Source organism: Lagenorhynchus albirostris, chromosome X, assembly GCF_949774975.1.
Source record: "Lagenorhynchus albirostris chromosome X, mLagAlb1.1, whole genome shotgun sequence".
NCBI classification, from domain to species: domain Eukaryota; kingdom Metazoa; phylum Chordata; class Mammalia; order Artiodactyla; family Delphinidae; genus Lagenorhynchus; species Lagenorhynchus albirostris.
Genome location: NC_083116.1, coordinates 103,315,998 through 103,340,181, shown reverse-complemented (window position 1 = coordinate 103,340,181; position 24,184 = coordinate 103,315,998). Strand labels below are relative to the sequence as shown.

At 37.8% G+C, this 24,184-nt stretch overlaps 1 protein-coding gene across 1 annotated transcript in view; it reads right to left on the bottom strand.

Annotated features, from left to right (window-relative positions):
- The window catches only part of DMD (dystrophin), a 2,123,521-nt gene that overhangs the window by 1,729,763 nt on the left and 369,574 nt on the right, over positions 1-24,184 (bottom strand). The window contains exons 5-6 of the mRNA XM_060138437.1: positions 10,582-10,674; positions 3,370-3,542 (exon numbers count right to left, since the gene is read on the bottom strand). Coding sequence (XP_059994420.1) covers positions 3,370-3,542; positions 10,582-10,674 — 266 coding nt within the window. The remainder of the gene's footprint in view (positions 1-3,369; positions 3,543-10,581; positions 10,675-24,184) is intronic.

The window sequence follows — 24,184 nt, the reverse complement described above, 5'->3', positions numbered from 1 at the left end:
ATGGAGAATTTCCCACACGTGCCCTCAGAAGAACAGAACTTAAGAATTCAGAGGCTGATTTTCTATGAACGCCTGTTTTACAGAAGATCAAGCCTTATCTCCCAATCAATGAATATCCACCAAGAATCTCTCCCCATCCTCAAGTCAATGAACTTACTGCTTGCACTCTGGCTGTACTGCCCCCTCTCTGTGCTCCTTGCCCATATGCACAGCCTGCCCCAAACCCCCAAAAGACTCGCCTGTAAATTGTTACAGCATGTGTTTCCCAAATTGCAATTCCTCTTTTGTTCCTGAATAAACTGAATTTCTGATCATTTGACCTTGCCTCCGTTTATCTCTGTTTAGGTTGACATAACCAAATGATCTTTGGGAAACTGAGGCACAGAGAGGTTATATGATTTGCCTATTTGTGAAATGGGGACAATGATAGTATGTAAGTCATGAGAAACAGATGGGTTATTTTACTTAGAACAGGGCCTACAAAATAATAATTGCTTAAAAACACTAACTTCTATTACTTTAAGGTTAATTATATTTATAAAATAACAGTAATACGTTTTCAATGTACAGATTCGAGCCAAGAACCTATACTTACAGAAGAGATATAAATGTTACAAACATTGCTGATGCAAGAATAACAATATAATGACAGAAGTGGAGAGGAGAGAAGAGGAGGAAGTATGTACGAGGGTGATAATTTCCTCAACCTTCATTTCAGGTGGTCAACAGATCTTGTCTAAACTTGATGAAAATAAGTATACCACTGTCATTTAAAGTCACACAGGCAACAATTATAAGAATAAAATGATTATAATATAGTGATGAAATCAGGAAACAGATGGGCATAAGATGTAAATTTGTGGGCTTCATATTAAGGAATAAATCCATCTACTGTCAGAAATGAATTAATCAAGAAATAGATATATATAATTATGAAAACCGTCAGAAAGAATAAAAGGAGTTGCTGACAGTAACTACTTCTAGGAAGTGGAGAGTGATGGGATAGGGCTGAGGTCAGGAAGACACATTTTGTTTTTGTCCTTTGCCTCCCTCTCTAATGTTTGACTTTTTTTTTTAAAACCACGTGCTATGTTACTTCTATGGTAATAAATTAAAATAAGAAATCAGGAAAAAAATTTAACTGCAACTTTATACTTACTGCAACTTATTTGCATATTTTGAACATACTTCTAATCAATTATCATTTGCTTTTCCCATGAAAGTAGAATCTGGCTTCCTTTTAACTGCACTGTAGTGAACTCTGTGTTTTAATTTAATACTTTTAATTTCTTACATATTAAGATAAAATTTAGCCTTAAAGAAATATAAAGTCACTAAAAGCCTGATCTTTGGCAAGGCTCTTTGTCAATTCCTATGTTCGTTATCAAGTTCATGCCTTTGTTCTACATAGTCTTTCAATTATTGAAATCAGGACACCTCATGACATTCCTAAGTGTTCCAATGACAATCACCCTGGAACAAACAGTTCAACCATTCTTTTTTTCTTTAGATAAACAATATGTTCATCTGTCAGAGACAAAAAGAAGAGGGAGATGATTCATGAAAGAGCATTATCAACTGTGAGAAACCTCTTGAAAAGTAACCATGTTATGTGTAAGAAGGTAGTTACTGATGATTCATTCAGTATGACAGAAGAATATATAAATGTAGATATTTGGAGAGACAAAGAGTAGGTCAGGGACAGATGTGACAGGGCAACCTGGATATGTTTATTGTATTACTTACAAATACATTCAGAAATCATGAAATGGAATATTAACAAATGTAGTCTGTGAACACGCTTGCAGGACTGAAGTCTTCCACTTGAAAAGAAAATGCTAACGAGCCAACAAGGACCGCATAACCCGATCCTCGATATTTCTGTTCATCTGCAAATGTGTACATGAACAGCAAGATCAATATGTTCCGGCCCTTACTGTGAAGCATGTGGCTGCATAAATGAACACTGACTTATAATGCAGAATGAGCGTCTCTATCCCCTCTCATCTGGCTGTACTGAGGCTGTGGAATATTTTTCTTCCTGTCACACTTAGGAAAAACAACATATTAACATCGCTTAACATGCCGACTGAGTGTGAGCCTGCCTCCTTTCCAAAGTCAGGTTGCTGAGTCATTCACCTGGAAACTCAGTCTAGATGGGGTTAATTAAACCCAGCTGGAGCAAGACACCTGACAAAGATGCTTATTTTGAGAGCATTTGCTCCCGGACGGGTAAACCAGGAAGAAAATTTATATTCTGGATGTTTCTAGAAGCAAGATTGGCATAGGAAAATGGTAGACTAGACTCGTCGAGAAAAGAAAGATCAAAGTGAGAAAAGATAAGCTGCATTGAAAATCAGGGCAGATGCAGTCCAGTGGCATTTCAAGCACAGTTAATAAGGCAATGTATCTGACCCTGGGGATTGGGCTGGGTAAAAGAGATGGGTAATAGGAAAACCAAAGCACATGTCCGTTAGAGTAAATGTATTATACATACAATATATATGAATGTATTCATTATATATAATGTATGTATTTATCATGTTGTTTTGCTTTTTCTTGAACTGTTACTAATTCACTTACTAAGCTTCTTTATACAAGAAAAAGCAAACAACTATTTTATCTTAGAAAATATAATAGTGTGAATATAGTTAAGGACATTTGGTTCACTATGTCACACTGAGTTCCTTTTACGAAGGTCAACAGAACAACTCTCATGCTTTATAGCAATTGCTTTGCTGTTCCACAGCAATTGTTTCTTTTGATATTCTGAGTACTGAGTCATAGAATTAATTGTGGTCTGCTCTTTACCTTGGTTGCTAAGATGCCCAGAGCCTCTTTTACCCCTGAAATATAAGTATATATACATATATATACACACATACAGGGCCTTATGGTATTTGCTATCTAAGTATCTGACAAGAGAAATGTTTCTTTTTCACATTATTAATCTGATGATGGTAACTAATTATACTACAGCCACTCACATAAGATCTACAACCATTTTTAACGCTACAGCTGAAGCGCATTACTAACACATTATTTGTATAGAAAGACCAACTCCATTCTTAGCAAAGTTAGAATATAACCTTGATTTTCTGGCAGTCTCAATTTCAAAGATGTTGATACCCCCTCTCCACCATAACCACATTCATGCTCTGATGGTTTTAACATTTCAACAACTAAGTGTAATACCACATAAAAATAGGATATTCTTATTCAGTACCTTCCAATGGATGGTTAGATCAATATGGTCAGCATAAATAACATGTTGCATAGTGGGAAATGATCAGGAACCATGCTGGAGAAAAAGATATCAGACTCTAAATCAATACTTTTAAAAATTATTCAATGTTTCGATAATCTTACCTATGACTGTGGATGAGAGCGTTCAAAGCCAGACCATCAGACCAGCTGGTGGTGAAGTTAATGACATTAACCTGTGGATAATTACGAGTTGATTGTCGGACCCAGCTCAGGAGTATCTTTTCACTGTTGGTTTGTTGCAATCCAGCCATGATATTTTTCATTACATTTTTGACCTACGTGTGGAAAGATATTTTCATAAGGAAATGCATGAACAAGAAGCACACAAACTTAAACCTGAATGTTCTAATCTTCAGTTAATAAATACTGGCTCAGTGGTGATGACGGATTTGCACTGATCAGGCAACCCTCCCATTATGAATGGGATTCATTTGCGAAATGCTTGGCCAGTTATGAGCACCGAGATTCACTCACTCCTAGATGACAGGGCAAAGGTCAGTTTTCTCCCTGCCTCAAGAAAGAAGAGGCAGCTAGTGCTCCTTGAACAAAAGAATCTTGGAAGGATCATTCTGGACAAAGTGCCTGTCATGAACAGGGGCACCAAATGCAGACAAAAACGACTGGGGCCTGGCAGGTTGGCCCTGTGGTGGTTTCCGTCTTAGCTGTTACTCTGCCCACAGCATGAAATCTTCTCTTGAGGGGGGGCCGGTGGGGAGGGGGAGGTAACAAGGCTCTACGCACGTTGTCCCCTTGTACTTGTTTTTGGCAGAGAGGTTAAAGGGCTTCAGGTCTGTGAGCCATACCTGGGGAGAAGGGGTGGAACATTCAAGACGCCCTCACGTGCAGAGCGGCTTGATAGTTCTAAGGCAAGGGGTGCCGTCCTGTGTGCTGGGCTCAGGAACGTCACCTCAGGGCCGTGACGAGGCCCGCTCCGTCAGCAAGTCCCACTGCTACTCTGAGAAGTCACAGCCTCCCTCCCAACACAGGGCCCCCTGGCCACCTCCGGAATCACAGTCGGAATTTCCTACTTCCATTTTGTGGGCTGCGGTCACCTCTGCAGAGTCCCCTTGTTTGAGAAATTCGGCCACGTTGTGAAAGGTCAGGTAGAAGTCGAGTGCAAACAGCATGGCGGCAAAGAAAACGCCTGGGCTTTGGTTCCGAAGCCCCATCCCATCAAGCGACAGCTGTGGAGATGGCGAAGGAGACTAAGGCCGCTGTGACGCCGCGTAGGAAGTCCATTCAGGGCCTACACAAGCCCTGCCACTTGTTCAGCAGGGTGGCAGCGGCAAGGAGAAAGCCAAGGGCCAGCAGGGACCCCAGCACTGGCGCAGTGAGGAAGACGAAGGCCGAACGAGAGACGCGACTCCGCCAGCTGCTGGCGGCTTCAGGTCGAGCTGAAGAGGGCGCGCAGCCAGGAGCGCCGCGGCGCAGGACTGGGAGGGGCCGCTGGGTCCTGGGGGGTGGGGTCTGGGGGCCACGTCGTAGCGTTGGTTGGGCCCCACCCACCCTCCCACCCCCGGCTCCCGGAAGGGAAGCGGAAAGCAAGACTGTGCAAAAGGGGAAAAAGGCCAGGTTCGGTCTTATTTTCATGAATTGGTTTCTGGCCATTTGATTCTGTCCTAGGCTGTGTGCAGGTGCAAATGCCACTCGGCAGGTTGTTGTATTTCCAACTGTCACTCTTCTAATTCAGCTGCTGCAGAAATCCATTTTCTGGGTTTCGAGAATGCAGTTGACACATCATTATAGAACAGACGGTCTACATTTTCTATTAAAGGAATCATTACTAGGCTCCTTCTTTAATGTCAGTCCCCTTATCACATACTTAAAGTAAGTATATAAGTAAATGTGAGTGGTTTTGACCACCAAGGGCTTCCCTTTTGGGCAGTATAAGGTCCATATACTACCAACATTTGATCAGATGATGAATATTTATTGTGTATTCCAAATATGACATTTTATTTTCTTCTTCATCCATGCAGAAGTTAACAAATGCCTTCGGGCAAAATACATATTTTAACATCTCCAATGTTAGTAATCCTTTTATGAAAGATTCAATGCAAATTTTAGGATAGACTATTAAATATAACTTTAAAATACTTGAAAAGGATTTGAGATGATGTTTTGTAAACGTGGGATTGATGTGAAGATGTGAAATCTTTGCATACATTTGTCACCATCCCTTGATAGCTAAATCTATTATTTAGGGGTGGATTATCCAGTTTTCTTAATTCCTTCCTGACCTGCTTATTTAGCCACTTACTTACTGAATAAATAGGTCAAATAGTTATGTAAGATATATAATTTTTCTCATCATAGTCTAAAGTTATAAAATATACAGCCTCCATGTACAGAGACTGCAGGATGTGTCCTGTGTGTCCTGTGCTGAACCAGGGTTGGAATCGGCAGACACTGGCTCAGTGGTGTTGATGGATTTGCACTGATCAGGCAACCCTCCAATGATGAATGGGATTCATTTGTGAAATGCTTGGCCAGACTGCCCTCTATGCACATAATGTTAAAGAACAACATGGTATTCGATCCAAAGCTCCTTTAGCATCATTATGTCACTAATTCAGCTTATCAGCCTCAGCCTCATTGCTGTTGCTTCTACCTGGGTGCAAATGTTGCTGAGAAAAAAATAATAATAAAGGGCAATGTGAGATAACAGTTCCTCTTTTCCTACAGAAAAGAGAGTTACCAAGAAATCTTTATTAAGGATCAACCTTCAGTCAAACACTGAGCGGCTCCTATGGGGAGTCTTTAAGCAGAAAAATTCCCCACCCTCAGGGCTCACAGAAAGAATCAATGTAAATAAATATGTGTGTGTGTGAATACAGCTATACATCTATTTTTTAAAGGAAAAAAATGAAATGTCTTTGAGCACTGATTTCAAAAAATGACTAGGAGTTAACTGGGCAAAGAAGGTGTGATGGACCTGCAGATGCACTACCTTTAAGGATTCTCCTTTAAGGAAGGGTTTGTTTCTCCAGCTGTCCTGAGGCAGACATCACCCATGAGTCCCCTCAGGAACTACTTGAGTGGCACAAGCATGTCACCTATGGTGACATCCCTCCTAGGGCAGCACACCTTATTAACTAATGAAGGGAAATTGTATACAGACTCAACCATTTCAGCCCCACTCGTGATAACTCTAAAGGCTCATTCTAGCTCCCAGTTCTCCATGGAGTTCAAGAAGGCTTTTGGGTGTGCATCCATGAACAACCTGCCTGCCAAACTCAGAGTCTGCTTCCCAGAATCCATCCTGTAACTAAAAGGAGTTACAGCAGAGGGGTAGGACTGAAGAGAGGGAGGAATAGTCTTCTACAAGGGATGGATGGTAGTGTGTGAAAGACCTTCAGAAGATGGAGACCTGTTTTGCCCAGAAGGCACTAGGTAGGCAGGAGGTTACAGTAAGGGCTTTCAGCAGTGCAAAATCCATCTTTCTCTTATCTGTTGTGCACATAGTAAATAACATAAACATTCCAGTGTCAAGGAGCCCTGGAATTGAGTATTTCTTTTGAGGTAGCCAGCAAAGGTGGGGGTCTGACCTTGAGAGCACACCACTGTTAGTGATACCAAGCAGGACCCTGTGGGACTCCTGGGCACAAAAGCCTATCTGTGTCCCCCATTTCTTGATTACAGGAAATAGGCTTTCTTCAGCCTCCATGACCTTCCCTGAGTTCCAACGAGCAGATTTAAACAGTTGCTAATTAGGGAAGGGAGGGGATGCAGAGACAAGGGAGGAGCAGTCAAGAGAAGCAGTAAGTGCAGCCTTGGGACAAGGTCCAGGTTCCCCCTCAAGGGATACACATAACAATATCTTTGAGCTGTTTTGCAGATACTGAAACCTCCACCAGGTGGGAGAAGTTAACAGTGTGCTGCCCAAAAGCACCTACACCCCAGACGGGTTGGAACCAGGAGTTTGATGATGCTGACTCCCACTTACCTCACCACCAACTAATCAGAAGAATGTCCACAAGCTGATCACACCCTCTTTGAACAATTACTATCAAACTCCTCACTACCCCCTCCTGGTTGGGATACACAGTTTTGAGGGCATTAGCCCGCTGTGGCCCCCCTTGCCTGGCAAAACAATAAAGATATTCTTTTCTACTTCACCCAAAACTCTGTCTCTGAGAATTAATTTGGTGTCGGGGTACAGAGGCCAGATTCAGCTTCATTAGCAGGATATGTTTTTATCTCCAGCTGGTTCCCAGAACCGAGGTGACCCCCTGCCCCCACTAAAAAGGATGGTTTGCACTTTAAAAGAAGGAAGAAAGGGACACCTAACACACATTGTCTACTTCACAATTTTGCTCAAAGCTGCTTACTCCTCGATACAGGCATTATTTTTCAGGCAGATCATTTCATTTAAGTAGAAACCAGAAAAACAGTGACAGGGGAAATGGGGTTGGCACTCCTGAGTTTCTGCAAGTTCAGAGAGCAGGCCTCCACAGCAATAGTAATAACATAGTATATGACACTGGAACCAAAGATTCACATCTTTCCATCTCTTCATGTCATTCTTAATCTCATAGATCTGGAAAGTACATTAGGTTGGCCAGTGTGTCCTTTAATCTTTACTGAGACTCAAGGGCTTCTTTGACTATTTTATAAGAAGGCAAATACGCACTCTTGGTGAAAATATCTTCTGCGATTCATTGGGTTATAATGAGGAGTATCGAGCAGGAGGAACTTTTAGAAAGTGATTTAGTAGTTTTAGTAGAACGGGGCAGTGCGATAGAAGAGAGATAAGATAAAGAGGCAGAGGCTGGGAAGAGTCTACATCCTTGCAATCACAAGGATATGGTGATTTGAGGACATAGATGGAAAACAGAAGACTCTAAGAGAAGTCTCAGACCAGGAAAGACTGCAAAAGCATTCCTTCTGGTATTCCTCATGTGAAAGCCCTTCCACATGCTAATTAAAAAAATGAGCACACGCACAAGCAAATGAAGAAAATATCAGACAGGGTAGTTTTAAACTCTATCCTGCAGTGAGTTGAGAGGGAATTGGAAAGGGTTTTGAGGAGATAAGAAAGGGTTAGATCATATGAGAGACAGTTTGGGTGATAAATACAATTAAAATAGCCTTTTGGGGCTCTGAGCACGCCTAAGTCCTCCTGCTGGCTTTGTCATGACTGCCATCTGTGCAACTCAAAGTGTTTCCTGCAAGCTGGGGTCTCTCCATGAACAATTTGTTACGAGGCCATAAGATAAATATCAATACAATAGTTGATAGTCCGTTAGAAACTTCCATAGCAATTTTACAGAGTCCTATTTATGTTGGTTGAGCTTAATGATAAAAAAGAAGCTTGGGGGCTTCCCTGATGGCACAGTGGTTGAGAGTCCGCCTGCCGATGCAGGGGACACGGGTTCGTGCCCCGGTCCGGGAAGGTCTCACATGCCATGGAGTGGCTGGGCCCGTGAGCCATGGCCGCTGAGCCTGCGCGTCCGGAGCCTGTGCTCCGCAACGGGAGAGGCCACAACAGTGAGAGGCCCACGTACCACCAAAAAAAAAAAAAAAAAAAAAAAAAAAAAGCTTGGGTTTTATGTGTCTCTTTATTTCATTTTTCTAATGCTTCGTTTTATTGTAATTTACACACAATGGAAAAGGGGGGGAACACTGCTCCTTCCTCAAGATAGTTTGATAAGTACTGAGCAACAGAAGGAAACCAGTTTGGTGGGGGACGCTATGTTGCCTTGCTGGTTCTATTTGACACCATCACTACATGAAAAACGCCCAGAATTGAGAATCTTGGGCTCATTTGAGGCTCTTATGAGCTATTCTCTGTTGTCAGCCGTTATGGTTGTTCTCTCTCTCTTCCCATATTGCTGTGAAATAGGACTGAGCCAGTTCAGAGTATTTACAATAAAAGATATGGGAGTCAACTGGAAGAAAAATATGGGTACTGAGTTCAGTAGATATACCTCTGGTCTACATACCGTCTGACTCCGAGCAGTACCAACCTACAATTCAAGTTAAAAGTCAACCTTACTAAAGGAAGTAGTGATACCTGCTATGATAGGAATGGACCTCAAAGATTATGTTCAGTGCAAGAAGACAGATATAAAAGAATATATATTGTATGAGTGCATTTGGTATGCAATGTCCAAAAAGGCAGACATATAGAGACAGATAATAGATGAATGGTTGCCTAGGGTTGGGGGTGGGAGAGGAGAGTGATGGTAAATGGACATGAGATTTATTTTTAGTGTGGTGGAAACGTGCTAAAGTTAGATTGTTGTGATGATTGTACAACTCTGTAAATATCCTAAAATGTTTGAAAGATGGGGGGAATTGTTTCTTCCTCAAAATAGTTTGAGAAGTGCTGGGCAACAGAACTAAACCAGTTTGGTATACTTTGCATTTTACACATAGAACAGGTAAACTTATGATATATAAATTATATCTCAAAAAAAGCTGTTATATAAAAACGTAATCTCTACTAGTAAAAAGAGCCGGCATCTCATTTATCCTCCAAATTCTTAAAATATGAGTGGAAAAAAAAAAGTTATTAGTATGATATGCCTCTAAGGAAAATGGTACACTGTACTGAGTGCTTTATGGTAATTCTCTCATTTAATCCTGACAAGAAATACACGTGTTCATTATTTTTTTTTCACTTTTGATAGTGAGGGAATTATGGCCCAGAAAGGGATGACATTATATCCAATGTCACTAAGATGGTAAATGAGGAAGTTAAAACTTAAGCTCCTGTCGGTCTGACTAAAAAAATATATACTCTTCACTAAACCAATGATCTGTGATCCATTTTGCAGAGGACCAGTAAATATAGGCATTCAGAAGACCCTGTGCTGAGGTGGTTCAGAAAAAATGCAATTTCCAAATCAGACTATGAAGTAAGTTTTTCTGTATAACACATATACAGATCATGATATCCCAATAATCTTTTATTGGCATTAGTTTACACTGAGAATACACACGATTCACAAAGTCTTATTCATTTGATAGTGATTAGCAGGAAAAATACCCCTCTTCTTACAAAACTATGCAGATTTACTTTTAGATGAGTTACAAAAGACCTATTTGTGAAAAGTTTTCTTTTGCCTCATCTGTACCCAGTGAAATAAAATTTAGAAAAATATTCTTGCGAATGTGCTAGAACCTGTTTTATAATCTGCTGATACTTCACATTGCAGATGACAATCATCCCAGTTTAAAAGGCAGCACTATGGAGATAGGCTGTGTATTGTTAGGGATATACAGGTTTTGCAAACCAATGGTAAAAATGAAAGGAAGGATCAGCTACTTTACCTTCCCCCACCAAAAAAAAATCATCAGGATTCTTACCTGCCAGTGGAGGATTATATTCCAAATCAAACCAAGAGTCAGTTTATGATTTCCATCTACTATGTCACTGCTTCCAATATTCACTAAATCAACCTGTTAAAGATAAAGGGGAAACATTTGAAGGAAGGAGACAAAATGTCTGTTTGAAAAGAAAACAAAATGCAAAGGTAATTGCATTTATCTATTTCCAGAGCCTAAGCAGCATTATAGCTTTTTAAAAATAATCTAAAAATGAAACAAACTGCATTTGCAACTGAACTTTCTGTAACAAACAAGTGTCCCCAAACACATTTACAAAGAGATAGGAAATGAGTGTACTTTTAGTGTATAAATAAATTACTGCAGATTAAAGATTCCAATAAGAGTATCTCCAGGGCTTCCCTGGTGGCACAGTGGTTGAGAGTCCGCCTGCCGATGCAGGGGACACGGGTTCGTGCCCCAGTCCGGGAAGATCCCACATGCCGCTGAGCGGCTGCGCCCATGAGCCATGGCCGCTGAGCCTGCAAGTCCGGAGCCTGTGCTCCGCAACGGGAGTAGCCACAACAGTGAGAGGCCCGTGTACTGCAAAAAAAGTACCTCCAAATAAAATATATAATAATGATAACTCATAAAGGATGCTTAAAATTAAAAAGTGCTTCCTAGGACATAATTGAAACTCAAAAATAGAAATTTCATCAATCCTTTTATCTAGCTCAGAGGAGTGCTATGGTAATTAGGGGTGACTGCATTTGACTAAAATGTCCTTGCTTTAGAATTACATGTTAGAACTCTACTAAACAATGGAGCTAATGGCCGGCTCTCTTTTCTCTATCTAGGACTGGGTTTGGGAATTAAAATTTGGCAGAGTTTTATTTTTTCAAGACAAATCCCATCTCCTGTCCTTCTTGCTCCTAACGTTTTTAGGTGGAGTCAGGTTACACATACACATCAGGCAAATGAGCACATGAAAAGATATTCAACATTACAAGCCATTAGGGCAATGCAAATTATAAACATAAAGAGTTAACACTACATACTTATCATAATGGAAAAAGTTTAAAAAATATAGTGACAATATCAAATGCTGATAAGGATATAGAGAAATTGGGTCACTCATGCTTTGCTGGTGGAAATGTAAATAGTACAGCAACTCTGGAAAACATTTCCAGCAGTTTCTTACAAAATTGAACATGTGCTTACCATACAATCCAGCAATTGGGCTCTCAGGCATTTATTCTAAAGCAATAAAAACTTCTGTTTATACAAAATCCTATACTTAAGTGTTCATACTAGCTTTATTTGTAACAGCCAAGAACTGGGAACAACCCAGATGCCATACAAGGGTGAATGGTTAAACATATTGGTACATCCATACCGTGGACTACCACTCTGCAATGACAAGGAACATCTATTGATACATGCAGCAACTTGCGTGAATCTCATGGGCATTATGCTGAGTGAAAAAAAAACAAAGCCAATCGCAGAGGGTTGCATACAGTATGATTCTATTTATATAACAGCTTTGAAAAGACAAAATTACAGAAATGGAGAACAGAGTCGCAGTTGCCAGAGGTTAGGAACTGAGGTGGGGTGGGAGGGGCAGGTGGATGTGTTTATAAAAGGGTAGCACAAGGGATACTTGTGATGATGGATCTGTTCTGCACTTGACTCTGATGGTGGATACACAAATGTACACATGTGATAATGTTGTAAAGAACTAAAAACACGTGGCCACACACACACAAAAGTACAAGTAAAACTTGGGAAACATAAATACTACTGGTGGATTGTATCAATGTTGATGTCCATGGTAATATTATACTATAATTTTAATGTATGTTACCATTGGGGTAGAGCTGCATTAAGGGTACACATGATCTTTCTGTATTATTGCTTATAACTACATGTGAATTTACAATTATCTCAAAGAAAAAAGTTAACTTTAAAAATGAGTATCCAGGGATACTTTAAAAAGAGAGAATATCACAATAAAGCAAATATGCAACTTCAGATTAAGGTCTATACAATGGGAGTGAAACTGTCACAGCAAGGGTTGAGGGCTGAGACTTCAGATTTCTCTCCCTACTTACTATCCCTAGGCTCACTGATACCTTTGGTTGACTTTTCTTTTGGCTGTCTCCAGGACTCTGCCATTTTGTCTTGTCCTGAGGGTATTGATCTGAGAGAGTTTCCCATTTATCCTCCGCTAGGGAGCTTCACTAAATAGCCGAGATTCATTTTGGTTAAACCTTTCATTCTCTCAGGCTGTAAACCTTTACTGAATTAAGTCTCACTTGGATCTGTCTTTCCCTCTTGTCTCTTCCTCCAGTAAGATGGGTTTACCATTTTCTCACTCAATGTTAAAATATATTCTTTATCATTCATCTTAATTTTCTAAATCCTATTAATTATAACTTTTAAAACTATGAAGATGTGGGAAATCCAGGTGAAAAGAATAAAAAGGCTACTCTTCAGTTTCATTGCCAAATCACTCCCAATTACTCCCCACGTAAACTTATTTGTAGGTTCAATGGATAATCTAATACTTAAATTTATTTTTATATCCCAACTATATACAAATTACTGGTGGATTGGATTAAAACAAATAATTGATACAGAAAAATGTAGAATCATTGAAATAAGGATAAAAGATCTAGATACAAGTCCATAGTTTAATTCCACACATAATTTATAGTAGAGGACATTACTAAGCTATGCAATAGATTACATGTGAGGATGGTACCACATGGACATTACAGAGAAGTCAGCCTGAAGTAAATGGACAGCATATAAATGGACATTTAAGTAAGGCTGTATTGAAGAGTGGATGAGCAGAAGTCCTGAAAGCTGGTTAAGGTGAAAGACCTTGATTTTCTTGGGTATAGGAAAGTCAAGGTGATACTGCCATTGTAACACATTACACGTCTGCTTATTTCTACAATGCAGATGCTTCTCATTGGACAGCTGAATTTTAGTAGTACCCCATGCAAATTTTTCCTAATTCAGTGCTGAAGTAAATATCAGAATTTCAAATTACTGGGTATTCATATAGATTTTTTTCCTATACATGCAAACAATAATTTGCCATGATACCTTCATTTTAATTATACAAAGTAGATACAACAAGTTTCTAGAATTTAGATCCCAGGGGAGATGAATAACTCCTGAACAAGAAAGCACCATCATCTACATTTCAGCTGGGGATTCCTCATGTGGCAGTAGAGGGGAGGGGCTCTCCATGTGGAAAAGATGCTATAACTTTAAGAATTGGTTTACTGATTAATTCATTCAACAAATTCATATGTCAGGCACTGATGTACTTAGAACACAAAAGGGAAAAATACTCCTGCTTTCTGGAACTTAATTATAGTGACAGTGAGAATCACACCATATATTTTTGAAGATTCAATTATTTAAATAAAGAACATGTGATTTCTAGAAAATAGATATACTTGGGGAACCACTGCTGGTAGTTAAGTTTAGACTTGCTATAGGGATCATCCTGGGGGGACTAAGAGCAAGCAGCAGGCACTTAGATACCAGCTGCCCCTATCCACTCTCATAAGCTTGTTCTCTGTGTGAGTAGGGAGATGATGCCTCCATTTATTTATCCCCATAAAATCCCTTTTAAAATCCAATCTATATTATATCAGGGACTGTGCTTAGGCCTGATAAAGAAGACTAAGGTAGAATCCCTAATGTCAAAAAGCTCACGGGCTAATAGCAGGTCACAAAATAAAAGTTAATTAAAATTAGGTAGGATCCAAAAATTCCACTTCTAGGTATATATCCAAAAGAATTGAAAGCAGAGACTCAAACAGATATTTATACATCAATGTTCACAGCTATTCCCAATAGCCTAAAGGTGGAAATGATCCAAATATCCATTGACAGATGAATAGATAAAGAGGACATGGTGTATATATACAATGGAGTATTCTTCAATATTAAAAAGAAAGGAAATTCTGATACATGCTACAACGCCAGTGAACCTTGAAAACATTATGCTAAGTGAAATTATCCAGCCATAAAATAAAAAATATTATATGATTCTACTTATGTGAGATACCTAGAATAGTCAAATTTATAGAGAAAGAACGTAGAATAGAGGTTACCGGGGGCTAAGAGAGAGGTGATTAGAGTTTTTTTAAACAGGTAAGAGGTTCAGTTTGGGATGGTGAAGACGTTCTGGAGATGGATAGTGGTGATGGTTGCATACATAGGGGAATGTATAATACTAATGCCACTCAATTGTACACTTAAAAATGGTACACCAATTTTTAAAAATGTTTAAACTGGTAATGTATATGACATGTACATTTCACCACAATAAAAATAAATAATAAAAAGAAGTCACTGGCACATACACACGCCTTAGACAATATCTAAAGGAATGTGCATAGTTGTGTTCCAATAAAACTTATTTATAACCACTGGAAAAAATTAGGTAGGCAACTGTGTCTCATGGACACCCAGTAGAGAAAAAGAAATTTTTGTGACAGTGTAAGCAAAAGAAAGAGGAAATATTCAGTGTTGACCGAATCTGTAAAGAAGGAATATAAAACTGGAACAAATAAAGGGGGTGTGTGTGGAAGGAATGCCAAGAAGACACATGTGACTAAGGATATGGGGGGCAAGCGTAAAAGATATTACATGGTTGGGAATTAGAAGTGTTGTATTCAGGGACAAGGTGGCATGTGTGAAGTTGTTAAACAATCTGGGGCAGGATTATGAAGAGTCTTAAAAAATCTCAAGGAATGCAAGGAACAAGTTAGGCTACTATGAGGTAGAAAAATAATAATACCAGAAAAGTTGAACAGATCTTGGCTAATTCTTATGGGCACTGAGAAAAAACTAGCTGAGATTCATTATAAATGTCTCTAACCAGTACAAGGATGCTTACATTTTTGTCAGGGACAACAAACCTTTTCACAATTCTCAACTCTAAGAAATGTGCATTTTATAGTAATATACTGCATCTTTAATTACAACTTTACAAGTGAAGCAGTGATAACCATTTGACCATTTCTTTTGTCAACCTTCAATAAACAATAAGAGCATAGTATTAAATCTTAGTTTTATAGGGATATTCTGTAGACAGTTACAATAATGTAATCCAATTTATGTAACTTTCTGTTGATTTGCAATTATATTTTGTTCGTTCACTTTTTTTATTGCCAATGTTACTCACTATACTATCCTATCCAGTAGGCCAGTTTTGTTGGTGGTGCTTGCCATAGGGTGCAATAAGTAAGTAGCATGGCTTTTAAGTGGTATTTCACACATATATTCTCAACTGTGTGTGCCTTAGAGGGTAATCTTATCACACTGCAATTATTACCAATCATCATTCCTTTCTAAAGGTTCATATTTGATCAAGTCGTGTTGTCATAGGTAGGTATTTTGTCATCCTGTAGTTGGGTTGTAAGAAACACAACTATCCCCATTTTTTGAGTGGTAAACTATATGTTAATCTTTGTACCGTTTTCTATGTCTGTGTATATGTACATATGCATGTGTGTATGTATCATTTCATTTTTGTTCTTTTTAGAAATATTGTATTTCTTTATATATAAGACCACACAAATATTATTTTATACAAATGCATGAATGAGATCTTATACATGCCTCTCCTATTGTTCTTGAGACAAGTTTTCTTTTCCATTTTGCTTGCCCCACTTTCTTCCCAACTTCTTTCCTAATCTGACCTAAAAAGCTCCCTATTCATATGATCAGTGTATGTGTGAGTGTGCATGTGTGATATCTTATAAACACAAATTTGTGAGGTTTTATAGTCTACAGATGGCATATTATTCAGGTTCTATTGAATATTGCTTTTACCAAACAATAAACCCTTTTATTTGTTCATTTTCATGGCTAATCCATTTGACTCTCAATTTTCGTATGCTTGCTGTTGTTAATAATGCCCCATATCTCACCATGTAGCTATGAATTATATTGATATTTTTTAAATCATTACTAGCTCTTCTCAAATAATCATCACCATGCCGCACAATTGCTTCTCTGCTTTCTTTTACGTAGTTTTTTCCTAATATATGCTCTGGAATTACATCTTCCAAGGATTATCAATCTAATTTCCAAATAACTATGAAAAGGGAAAATAAAAATTAAAATACGTTAATATCTATGTTAAATGAATAATTATGTGTCTGTCTAGTAAGCAAAACAAAAACCATTTATATGACATATATGCTAATAAATGGATTCTGTGTGTGTGTGGGAGGGTGTAACAAGCACAAAATAACAGGAAATTCAATCTTGAGGTCACTGAGGAGGCCGAAAGTTATGTTTCCCTGTTTTGCATAATGAAAGCATCTGACACCAAATGAATAGGTGTGAAAATTGATATTATGTGTGAAAATTAAATAGCATGCATTGAATTTTTGCAGAAAAAGTTCACCTCCACATGAAGATTGGCTTTAGGAGTTCCTGCAAACAGGCCTAAGACTCTACTCAGAAAGTAACATTAGATTCTGGCTCAGAGTTTTGCAGTGTTATCTGTGGAAGATGCTTTACTCAAACATAATTCTGGAATATATAGAAAATTCTCACCATTTGCTTTTTTTTTTTTTTTTTGGCCGCACCACAGCACACAGGATCTTAGTTCCCGGACCAGGGATCGATCCCGGGCCCCCTGCAGTGGAAGCGTGTGGAGTCCTAACCACTGGACCACCACGGAGTTCCCTCACCATTAATGGAACCTTACTGTGGCTCCAGCAGAATATTTAAATGTGAACTCATAGGAAAAAATCCCTTGGGTTAGGATGAGCTGGCTGTAAAAAAATGCACCTAGGAAACTTAAGGAATTGGCTTTTGGAATACAGTAGTCTATTGTTATCCATTTTATAGGTGTGAGAACACGAATTGAAGGGACTTCCTATTCTGTCCCCACATTAGTAGCTAGACTAAAATATCTGATTTTGTACAAAAATTTATATTTAGTAATTCTACGATTAATATATAAGTATTCCAGAGAGCACTGCTCCTTCCTGGTGTTCTACCTACTAAATGAGTTTACTAACCACTGGGCATGAGGAACAATTCTTTTCTATTGCTTATTCAAGAGAATAATGTTTGTTTTATCCGAGGTTTTGTTTTATCCCCAGTTCCTTCAAGGCTTGGATGCAATCTAGCATTGTCAGTGATATTTTCTACAAGCTAAATTTAGAGAGCCCACGGTGGTTATATTGAAAGGATTTATACATATAATACTGATACATGTAAGATTTAAGAATACTTAGGAAAACCATAAGATTTAAAATGAACCTGAAATGTAATGGTTTAGTGAAAGGAGATTACCGACCTAGACAAGTTTATATTATTTTTGATTAGTTTTACAGGAAGAAGAATAGCAGAATGAGTTCATCAGATATAAACTGCACACAGTGACTTTGGAATGAGGAACATTTGACATTTAAAAACTTGCAATAACCAGGTCAAATAATGAAAATGGAACTTCTCAGGGTAAAACAGAAGGTAAAAGAAAAAAGGTAAATAAATGCAAGGGAGTGATATTCCTGTGATATATCTGACAAGGTTCTAAGGAATAAATCTCTTACAAATATTTCCATGCTTTTGAAATTTTTGGTGGTGGCAGGGAGATGGATAAACTTTTCCAGTTTTAGTTTGTAAATAATTTAAGCATATGCATTCCTAACATGGATGTTGTAGAAAGTTATGTCTCATTCAATAAAGGAACCATCATCTTTCCAATAAATGATATTCTTGCCTTTTTAGACAACCACTGAGAAGGACATTTTATAACTACAGGGACTAATGAAAACACATCTTGTATCATTCAGCCAGTTGATATTAGGTTAGGGCTAGGAGGTTCCTCATATGTTTCAAAGGATGTGGTTCTTCCAGATCACTTCAGATTTCAACATTTATCCTAAGGAGGAGTCACTTTTGTTCCTTAATATGCAGAATACAACCTGAGATTTTATTTTCATTAGGCATGGGGTAAGGGATAAGGGTAAGCAGTCTTTGTACTTATCAGTCTTGGTATGTGCGTTTAAATAACCAAAAAATGCTGCTGATTAAACCTTATAAAATAACTTCACATAGAATGTAAGATTATAAAAGGAACCATGAAATATCATCTTTAAGAGTTTGAGTGGATTTCCTTAACCAGAATCTTAAACAATAACTAACATTTAGGGAAAAAACATGCACTGGGATTTATCAAATAAACAGCCCTCCTGATAGACCTCATGCAGATACTTCTACCTTCTATATATTTGGTTCTTTCAGATCCATACATTTCTTTCTCATAAACTGTTTATAATAGAGAATCTCTTTCCAACACTCAAGACAAACAGGATTTGCTTTTTAAATGTGCTGAGTGCCTTTTATAAAACATCTGCCATCATGCAGTCAAGCTAAAGAGACTTCTCCATGTTCAAGAGAAATTCCTCAAGTATTTATATAATCCTTCCAAACATAATGCATTTAAAAGATCAAAAATTTAGAAAAAGCAAAGGAGTTTCACTGCCCTGCAGCATGTGCTTTTATACTGTGTTTAAGGTTCATATAAAATTTTAAGACTTATGGGCATAAATCATACCCACTTTTGCCATTGAAAGATGCATGTATTGAATCTTTTATTATTAAATGATGAATAGTTCAATATATACAACATCAAGGGTGGGCTGCATTGGCCGTTGTGGCCTTGGGTCTCTACTGGCAGGTTTTTTTTCTTCCCTCTCATATCTGTACATTCAAAGTGTTATTTTTTATTTTAAACAAATATAGAAATTTGCATTGAAAAATACCTTTCAAAAGCACATTTTGACATAGAATACATCATAAGACTTAGTACTGGGAACACACTATAAAGATACTACCCCCTAACTTTAGTGACTAAGCTCTACATAATTCATTAAATATTTTTCACCATCCACCATATACCACATATTAACTGTTGAGGACAAAGACTAAAAAATGAACTGTTTTATCAAATTGCTTAAAGACTAGTGAAATGAGTTAAAATTTCTCTCTATTTTGGATGCATTTATGATAATCATACATCACAAGGTAACTCTTAACAGAACTGTGTTTTTGTTTGTTTATACATTTCCTCTTTGACACTAAAGATTTTAAGCAGCTAATTTAAAAAATCTCATAATGTTAAGGAAATATAAACATTAAAATGGTGAAAGAATATTGAAACAAACATAGCAAAATAGAAATTTCAATGCAGGTAGGCTTACTGAACATAAGGTACAGAACTAAACTTTTTGGCAAAGTAGCTCTTTTAACTAAACTAAGCAAAATTTCCTAGATGGAATATTGTATACTAGAGGGCTTCATTTGCTTCCCTCTATAAACCTGCCCTCAAAAATGATTTCACAGGGGCTTCCCTGGTGGCGCAGTGGTTGAGAGTCAGCCTGCCGATGCAGGGGACACGGGTTCGTGCCCCGGTCCGGGAAGATCCCACATGCCACGGAGCGGCTGGGCCCGTGAGCCATGGCCGCTGAGCCTGCGCGTCCGGAGCCTGTGCTCCGCAACGGGAGAGGCCACAACAGTGAGAGGCACGCGTACCAAAAAAAAAATATATATATATATATATTTCACAAGATAGTGAGATAAAAGACATACACACTTTCAATATAATACTATTTAACTTGAATTTTTATAAATACTGTGTATCTTATACCTGGCAATATAGAATGCCACTTTAACGACAGCAAGAACCCTATGCAACCCATGCAACTATGGTCAACTAATCTATGACAAAGGAGGCAAGGATATACAATGGAGAAAAGACAGTCTCTTCAATAAGTGGTGCTGGGAAAACTGGACAGCTACATGTAAAAGAATGAAATTAGAACACTCCCTAACACCATACACAAAAATAAACTCAAAATGGATTAAAGACCTAAATGTAAGGCCACACACTTTCAACCTCTTAGAGGAAAACCGAGGCAGAATACTCTGTAACATAAATCACAGCAAGATCCTTTTTGACCTACCTCCTAGAGTAATGGAAATAAAAACAAAAATAAACAAATGGGACTTAATGAAACTTAAAAGCTTCTGCAAAGAAAAGGAAACTACAAACAAGACGAAAAGACAACTCTCAGAATGGGAGAAAATATTTGCAAATGAAACAATGGACAAAGGATTAATCTCCAAAATATATAAACAGCTCATGCAGCTCAAAATTAAAAAAACAAACAACGCAATCAAAAAATGGGCAGAAGACCTAAATAGACGTTTCTCCAAAGAAGACACACAGATGGCCAAGAGGCACATGAAAAGTTACTCAACATCACTAATTATTAGAGAAATGTAAATCAAAACTACAATGAGGTATCACCTCACACCTGTTAGAACGGGCATCATCAGAAAATCTACAAACAACAAATGCTGGAGAGGGTGTGGAGAAAAGGGAACCCTCTTGCACTGTTGGTGGGAATGTAAATTGATACAGCCACTATGGAGAACACTATGGAGATTCCTGGAAAAACTAAAAGTAGAATTACCATATGACCCAGCAATCCCACTACTGGGCATATACCCAGAGAGAACTGTAATTCAAAAAGACACATGCACCCCAATGTTCACTGCAGCACTATTTACAATAACCAGGTCATGGGAGCAACCTAAATGCCCATGGACAGACAAATGGATAAAGAAGATGTGGTACATATGTACAATGGAACATTACTCAGCCATAAGAAGGAACTAAATTGGGTCATTTGTAGAGATGTGGATGGACCTGGAGACTGTCATACAGAGTGAAGTAAGTCAGGAAGAGAAAAACAAATATCGTATATTAACACATATATGTGGAACGTAGAAAAATGGTACAAATGAACCAGTTTGCAGGGCAAAAATAGAGACACAGATGTAGAGAACAAACATATGGACACCAAGGGGGTAAAGCAGGGGGTGGGGGTGGGGGCGATGTGATGAATTGGGAGATTGGAATTGACATATACACACTAATATGTATAAAATAGATAACTAATAAGAAGCTGCTGTATAAAAAATAAAATAAAATTTAAAGAAAAATTTAAAGAACCCTATGTAGCCAGAGCTATCCAGTTTTCAGCCATGTATACTGATTTCAAGAAAAAAAAAAAACACTTGGCAACAGCAATGGCAAAAAATTCTAAGATACATGACTAACATTCATTATAATGAGAAAAATTTTCAATTATAATATAATTTGTAGCCATATTATTACTATCCCAAAAGATCTCCATGCGTACAAATCAAAGTAAATGATTACCTCAATTTTAAGTTGAATATGTAAGGAAAAACATAATATTTTTTCCTTGATGCAAGAAATGTACGGGGTTGGGGGAAGGTAAACAATTCACCTTATGAAATTATTTTCAGTGATAACTAGCTTCATTTTAAGAGGAATAATTTCATATTGCATCAGAATATGAATTTAAAGATTATAAGATATGCTTGTATATATTTTTATGTTCCATGGAAGAATATTTTGAAATAAGTGCAACTATTTCTATTAGTACATTTCACAGATGACAAAGTGGAACCAAAGTCATGAAATTATTTGACAAATATCCTGTAGTTAGTGAGTGACAGGGTTAAATGGATACACTTCTTCTGGATCCTTGGAATCAATATATATAAGGTGCAGCCGTATCACAGGCCTATTGTGTAGACTGAAATTTTAATATAAAAAATAATACTTGTCTAACATAAATTAAAAATTCGGAATTTATATCTGAACACTGGATTTTATGAGTAATAAATGGAAGCAGTCTATGTTTGGTCAAAGACATTATGTTCTGACATACCCCAAAATACATTAAATGGCTATTTAAGTTTCTGAATACTTAAAGGACACATAAAATACTACTTTTAAAGAACACTTTAGAATCCTCTTTATCTAAGATCATATGCCAGGAAGAGTGAACACTATATCATTTTTCAGATCAGTGACATTTGACAACCATTCAATCTAATTCAGTGACAATTTTCAATGATGTGATTAATTGAATATTTGAACAAAGCTGACATTTGAATTTTCACCCTAGGCTTTTTAAGTACTCATTTTGGATTTGTGGTTTAATAATGTACAACAACGATCTTATTTTCTTTGTGCTATCTCACCTTGTATAGTTGAAATTACTTGGTAAAATTGTGCCACTCTGTCATAGACAATTGATGAGAGTAGTGAACATAATTATGAGATTTACAACTGTGTCAGTTAATATTAAATCACGTTAAATCAGTAAAGTCCCAGTATATGCCAGGGTATAATGCAACACTCTATTTTTGTCAGTTTCTTTAAAATAATGATGGAGTGCATTCTATGACTTCAAAAAGGCACTGGGGTTCATAAAGTATACACTTGGAAATCTTGGGATGGAAGAAGAGGAAACAAACTGGGATCAGCCAATGAATGGAAGACAGGTATCATAATGCATCTGGAGGACAGTTTAAAACACCACAGACAGTTAAATCTCCCTACCAGTTTTTTAACGGCTAAATTCCTTTACCAGTGAAAAAAATCAATCATTATTCAACTTTACATAAAATGATTAAAAATGCAAATTTGTATTAGAGGAAACTCATTGACTGGAATTTAATTATATCTAAGGGAAAAAATTTACCAATAAACAAGTTCAAATGACCCATTAAATATTTCTTTACATCTGAGAGAAGATGGGGTTAAAGACCTGTAGAACTGTATTCAGAATGTCTGGTGAAGGGGACTATCCACAAACAAGAGTGGAGAAGGATAAAGGAATGATAGAATGGCAGTATGAGAGATGTTTCCCTATTATCTGAGATTTGCTCTATCTACCTTCAATAAGTTACAAATAAATGGAAGCTGTGGATACATTTTATCTTGAGCTAGTATGTAGACAAACACAACCATTTGGTAGAGTCATCCCCTGTTTCACAGGATTTTGTATTGTCCTTTGTTTGCTTTTTTAAACCACGGCCAACTTTATTTCAAAAACCACCTCCACTCCCTCTCAGCAAATATTGTGATAAAGGCATCACTGCACTTAGAAGTACTTTCTCAATAAGTGGTTTTCACAAATAAGTTATTGATAGCAGGGATAACTTCATGTTAAAACAGCCACCAGAGAGAATGCAAATCAGAACATAAATGTGGTGTCTGAGCTCTACAAAGCTAAGTTGTGAGTGACATTTGAGTGAGGAGAGTAAGTGAGAAGTCAGGAGAGAAAAGAAAGGAAACTGAAGCACAGGCTCACATTGAGTTGCTAGTTTAGAATTAGGGAATATGCTAAAACTAGTCATTTATGGCAGAGGAAGAGGCCAAATTGGAGGAGGGGAGGACGGGTGGGGAGGGGAGGAGGAGAGGAGGGGAGGGAGGAAGGAAGGAGACAAAATGAACTTGACCTAAGAAGATCTTGAAACTACCACAAATATCTTTTCAAAAGGAAGTTTCTAATACCCCTTTAACAACAAGGGAGGGCCAATTTTTTTCACGTGATTTTAAAAATTAGGTTTGTGAACAGATTTGTAGAATTGGAAGGCCCCCTCATGATTTTCTATTAGCAATTATCAATTTCTTAAAACTCTGAATGAACTTACCACTAGTACCATTGGACCCAGAAGTCTTTGTAAAAAGTTTGCTTGGTTTTGT